The sequence below is a fragment of the Conger conger genome, chromosome 14 (genome assembly GCF_963514075.1).
Source record: "Conger conger chromosome 14, fConCon1.1, whole genome shotgun sequence".
Classification (NCBI taxonomy): domain Eukaryota; kingdom Metazoa; phylum Chordata; class Actinopteri; order Anguilliformes; family Congridae; genus Conger; species Conger conger.
In genome coordinates, this window is record NC_083773.1 from 43,870,774 (window position 1) to 43,876,773 (window position 6,000).

General features: G+C 46.7%; 1 protein-coding gene across 2 annotated transcripts in view; it reads right to left on the reverse strand.

Moving 5' to 3' along the window:
- LOC133110354 (acid-sensing ion channel 1) overlaps positions 1-6,000 on the reverse strand; it is a 288,095-nt gene that overhangs the window by 74,561 nt on the left and 207,534 nt on the right. Inside the window, exon 1 of one of the 2 annotated variants that reach the window (XM_061220383.1) lies at positions 3,405-4,835. The exons of the other annotated variant lie outside the window; for it this stretch is intronic. Within the exon in view, the coding sequence (XP_061076367.1) occupies positions 3,405-4,073 (669 nt within the window). The 5' untranslated portion in view covers positions 4,074-4,835. Of the gene's footprint in view, positions 1-3,404; positions 4,836-6,000 lie in introns of those variants that run through there. 2 annotated transcript variants of the gene reach the window in all.

Genomic DNA, 6,000 nt, shown 5'->3' on the forward strand with positions numbered 1-6,000 from the left:
GAGAAATTATTTTGCATTTGGACCGCTGGACACTTGTAGTGAAAAGGACATTGACATCAGCTTATTTCTTGTAGTATGTGGATTTCCAAAATGCAGAGAAAGTGAAACTTTCAAAAAAGATTATTCCAAAAATAGAGCCCCGTTATCCCATTTATACCAGCCGCCACTGCCTGTTACCATAGCGATTGTAAATTGCAGGCTGAAAAAAGGAATGAATGAAAATGCACAGAGCTGCTGAGACCTAAGGGGTTAACCCAAAGAACAAACTCTTGTTCACATAACAAGCACATGAAGAACAGTGCAGACTTATTTCACTGGCCAGAGATGCAGCATCAGTACAATAGTGGAGAAAAATATTCCTGTGTGTCTAAAGCTTCATGCAGCTGAATATAAGCCACTTATACATCCTCAACACAACCTCACTTAAAGCTCCTTCCCGCCAACATTGCCAAACTTCTACTGGCATTAAATTACATCCAACTACTGTCATTAAATTACATCTCATCTACTGCCATTACATTACATCTCATCTACTGCCATTACATTACATCACATTTACTACCATTACATTACATCTCATCTACTGCCATTACATTACATCACATTTACTACCATTACATTACATCACATTTACTGCCATTACATTACATCACATTTACTTAGCAGGAGCTCTCATCCACAGTGACGTGCAGTAGTGGAGAACATCAGTCTCACTCTCTGTAATACTGTTCTGACTGCAGTGGGGAGACGAGCAGGGTTTCTGCTGTTCTGACTGCAGTGGGGAGATGGGCAGGGTTTCTGCTGTTCTGACTGCAGTGGGGAGATGAGCAGGGTTTCTGCTGTTCTGACTGCAGTGGGGAGATGGGCAGGGTTTCTGCTGTTCTGACTGCAGTGGGGAGATGGGCAGGGTTTCTGCTGTTCTGACTGCAGTGGGGAGATGGGCAGGGTTTCTGCTGTTCTGACTGCAGTGGGGAGATGGGCAGGGTTTCTGCTGTTCTGACTGCAGTGGGGAGATGGGCAGGGTTTCTGCTGTTCTGACTGCAGTGGGGAGATGGGCAGGGTTTCTGCTGTTCTGACTGCAGTGGGAGATGGGCAGGGTTTCTGCTGTTCTGACTGCAGTGGGAGATGGGCAGGGTTTCTGCTGTTCTGACTGCAGTGGGGAGATGGGCAGGGTTTCTGCTGTTCTGACTGCAGTGGGGAGATGGGCAGGGTTTCTGCTGTTCTGACTGCAGTGGGGAGATGGGCAGAAATGCATTCTTAATGAGAGAGGTCAGACGAGAAGGGCCAGGCTGGTTGAAGCTTACAGGAAGGTGACAGTAATGCAAATAACCACACATTACAACAGTGGTATGCAAGCATCTCAAAACACACAACAAGTCAAACCTGTAAGTGGATAGACTACAGAAGCAGAAGACTTAATAAGTCTGAAAAATAAGTCTTATGAATACCCAATAAAGTGCCTAATAAAGACGATAATGATTTTGCACAGTTATGTTTGAGAATACATTTCTATTCACATGCTGTTCCGCCCGCATCACTTGTCCTCACTCAGACGCTATGGTAACAGGACATTAAAGGACATGTAATCTTTAGACTTGCTGATTGGTCGCTGTGTGTCAACATTAATTAAACATTGGTTTCTTTAGCCATCTTGGACAGGCTATTTCCAAGGCAACAAACTATATTACAATTAGCATCGCTAATGTTGTGGTACGGTGAGGAGGAAATACTAGGTGACAGCCATTTTAGATGGTATTTTTACTGAATGCTGGTAATTACAAAAAGGTATATAGTCTATCATCCATAATTGATTGGGAAAAAATAAACATAATTTCAAAAATATATTTCAAAATATAACGAGAACCTGACCTATTTGTCAGTCAGAATGTGTTCTCTGTTTTAATTTGGAATCCTGTGCGAATTTCATGAGGCTCAATGCAGTTCAGGGAGTCTGCATGTGAGGAAATTGCTATTCATGCGCAAAGTAAAGCAGGCTGGGTTCTGTAGCATGTTTGTGCACAGAACTCAAAACTTTCTTCTGCGGCAAATTCAGGCCATCTCCAAACACGAGCAATAAGAAGGAAGGAACAAATTGATAAGATCCCTCCAAGCCTCTCCATAGTCGGACCATCAAAAACCGGACCGTCAAGGTCAGAATGTCTATCTACCCCTGTGCGTCCCATAATAAACCAAAACTGGAATGGTGTTGAAGCGCCAGTTTAAAAATAAAAATAAATCAATAAACACACAATACAACTACATTAGCAGTTCCATTTCACACAATTCAGGGAAAGCATTCAAATTCAGTTGACAAATGGAAAAATACTCATATAAGGGCCTTCAATTGTGTAATTGTCTTTTATTTGCCAAACTCGAATGGAATTAGCCCCACTCCTATGAATGAGGCGAACTGTCTCTGTGGGGAAAATCAATAAACACCTGATATAATCAGCCATCTCTTCCCCACTCCATGTCCTTTCCTGGATGTACACACTACGCCGGACATCCAAGAGCACAATTTCCCACCTTCACCTCTGAAATACTTTATCCCTTTGGACAGCCACGATACAAAAATAACTGCCAATTAGAAACAAACGTGTCTATTGAACATTGTAATGCTGATAGAACAATCCCTAGCAGCAATTGAAAGCTATAGAACACACAATTCTGCTACACTTTTGAAAACACCTTCTCTTCAAATGTGTTAAGAGCAGGAGTTGGCATACAAACCCAGGTCAGACCTGGTCACTCTGGGCCCGTTGGCCTCATTGAGTTGCAATATTTAAACGTCTGTTGGACCTGGATGTGCTCAGCTCCTCACACCACTATATCATCCACCTTGCCATCATGTCTGTATTATCAAGCCCGTCACACAAGAAGTCAACCATTTTGAAGGCATCGTGGACCATGGTCGGTCACATGACTACACTGGGACCAGATGGCATGTCCAGGGCATTGGACAGCTCATATCTTAACACAAGACTGTGGCTCAGTGTTGAATGCTGAATTTGTATTCACTTTAAATATACGTAGTATTAACATAATATAATCATAGGACCAGCCCATTCTGTCCAGCAATGCTCAACCTTTGTGACGACTACAGTGTACTTACTACTTAGTTTGTCTAAAAGGTAAATAGTATCGAGCACCGTATCAAGCCTGGTCTTGAAAACCCCCGCTCTCTGGTGTGCTTCTGCCTCCACTGCATGTACTGGCAAGCTATTCAACTCCCATTGTGAAAAAATGATTCCTTATCCTTTATCCTTTGGTCATTTATCCTCTGGTAATTCGTTTGATTTTGTTGTCCCCCAGTGGAAGTTGTTTGTTTGAATGTTGCCCTATGGGTCGAACAGTAAACAGAGAGATAGATGTAAAAGCAGCATTGGCCCCGCGGGGCCGCTCACCTCCAGGAAGTTCTCGGGGCCACAGTCCAGGCCACGGAAGTTGCACTCGAGCAGCATGTCGGCGAGGCGGTGCCGGGTGCGGTTATAGAACTCGTTGACGCTGAAGGGCATCCCGCGGCGGTCAGGCTCCGGGGCCAGGGTGATGCCGGGGGCCATGTCCTCCTCGTACCCCAGCAGCGGCCCCATGAACAGCAGGTCGCTGTAGCTGAGCTGCGAGCGGCGGATGGTGTTGTAGTTGCAGAAGGTGATGGCGGGGAAGTCCATCTGCGTGGCCACGCGCTCGTCCAGCAGGGTCACGTGACCATACTGCAGGTAGAACATCACGCGGTCGGCCACCTGGAACAGGAACATGGACAGGGCGAACAGGAAGACCACGGCCCACAGGCCCTGCCGTACGCTGAAGCGCGACCCCTCCACGAACACGTGATTGGCCCCGTGCAGCGAGCAACCCGAGGCAAAGGTGGCCAGGTCCGGCACGCCCCCGCCAGCATCCTCCTCTTCCTCCTCTTCATCGTACGCCTGCAGCTCCTCGCTGCTCTCCCCCTCTTTCGCCCCGCTCCCCACTCGGAGGGCTCGCCTGTAGTGGTCATGGAAACCGTCCCGACACGCCCCACCCTCTGGCTCATCGTCAGTGGAGAAGGAGATGGTGCAGGTGATCCGGACCGGCATGGTTCCACTCAATCTGGGACAGTACCAACGGACCTCAGAAACGCCTCGGGCCGTAGCAAAGAGCCTCTAGGAGTCTTCAGGTTTCTCCGGCAGGGTACAGTCCTTTCCTCTTTCGGCCGAGGGTCAGACAGCTTATCATAAGTAAGTTGACCAAGTGAGATCAGTCAGAAAGCTTACCGTAACTAAGCTGACCGAGTGAGAACAGTCAGAAAGCTTACCGTAACTAAGCTGACCGAGTGAGAACAGTCAGAAAGCTTACCGTAAGTTCACCGAGTGAGATCAGATGAGATCAAACGAGTTCCTTGGCCCGGGTATGATGTGAGAGAAAGTCCTTCTGGTAAAGAGTTGATGACGATGCGAAAGATGTAAATGCCGACTGAATCGATACCAGGTAGGATGTCGGAGAACTTTGGTAAAAAATAAGGACAAAACGGATGGCAAATGGATCGAATTTAAGGGCAAATCCTTCTGACAAATGACTGCTTGTTATCCTGGAAGACTAAATCCTGACAATAAGCAGCATGTTGCCTGCATTTCTGCATCCGTTCCTCCCAACCTTCCACAAAGCTGCTGCTGAACCTTGCCCAGGTCAGGAGTCAAAAACAGGAAATTCCACCAACTCCATGCAAGTCAGATACTTTCAGAAAACTCAGGAAACTGAAAACACAAACACAGCGTAATCCAGCCACGAACAAAATGGAGAGTGCAAAGCTGGGGCTTTTGATCTCTGATGCTCTGGTCCAAGCACCCGTCAGATCCTTCAGTTTGGGCTCTGTGGAAGGCGGCGGGGGGAGGACCGGTTTGCGTCCTCTCAGAGGCGCAGAAACATCAGGAAGAGGCGGGATGAGGAACCTGCTCACGGAGGAGACAATGTGGTTCTGTCCTTATGACTCTCTCTGACCCCCCCGACCCCCCCCCAGGCTGGGTCAGGTTACCCAGGCTGAGCACTCTCCCGCCCCTCTGCCTCTACCACACACTCCACCCCCTGGGCAGGAAGGAGCGATTGGGGGCAGGGATGTAAGCTACACCCCCCTAGAGCCGCATATCGGCGCTGCTTTCAGGAGCCAGAATCTAACGATTTACAGAGATCACCTTTCGCCCTTCTCAGGGGGGAGGGAGAGGCAGAGAGATGATGGGAGGAAGTGAATAAAAGAGAGGATTTGAAGTTGTTTTTTTTCCTTATCGCTGTCCCTGTTTATCATCCCTTTTCATTCCGTTGTATTAATTATTTTGTCTTGTATGTTATTGTCATTGTTCATTCCTTTTATCATTCAATGCTTTGGCAGAACTGTTATATGCAGTCATGCCAATAAAACATTGAATTGAAAGAGAGAGAGAGAAAAAAAAGAGAGAGAGAGATTCTGTGCTAGTGGTCCGTTCTCTTTAATTGTGACAGATGCAGACTTGTGGGAGGCTTTGAGAGAGGACCATGGGTCGAGGTCCTTTTTAACTATAGTTTTCCAGCCCTTGACCGTTAAACTTTTGCCTCTGGTATAGTTCTCTTTGTGCAATGAAAGAAAAAGTAACATGGGGCAGGGACATGACAAGAGGCGGAATTAGCACACGGCCACATCCCTGAAATGCTGTGGCCAAAGCAAACCTTTGACTATTACCTAATTAGACAAGGGCATGTGACCGTTTCTCCTGCAGTAAACCCTGTGTTGCTTCAATTAAGAGATTAAGGCTGGGAGTAATGACTGCGTGATCAGACCCGCTGAATCTGATTCTCGCACCAGGGTTGCCTGGTAACATACAGCTGGTTAAAGATCAGAACCTGGGGTCAATCCTCCACACTTGGGGAATGGAGAATCTAATCTAATATTTCAGTTTTATTTTTCAATCAGTGAAGCGCTTATTTCAGTAATGACTTCCTGTTGAGTTGTCAGCTATAAAATCTGATTAATACTGAGCATTTCTGTCCAATTTT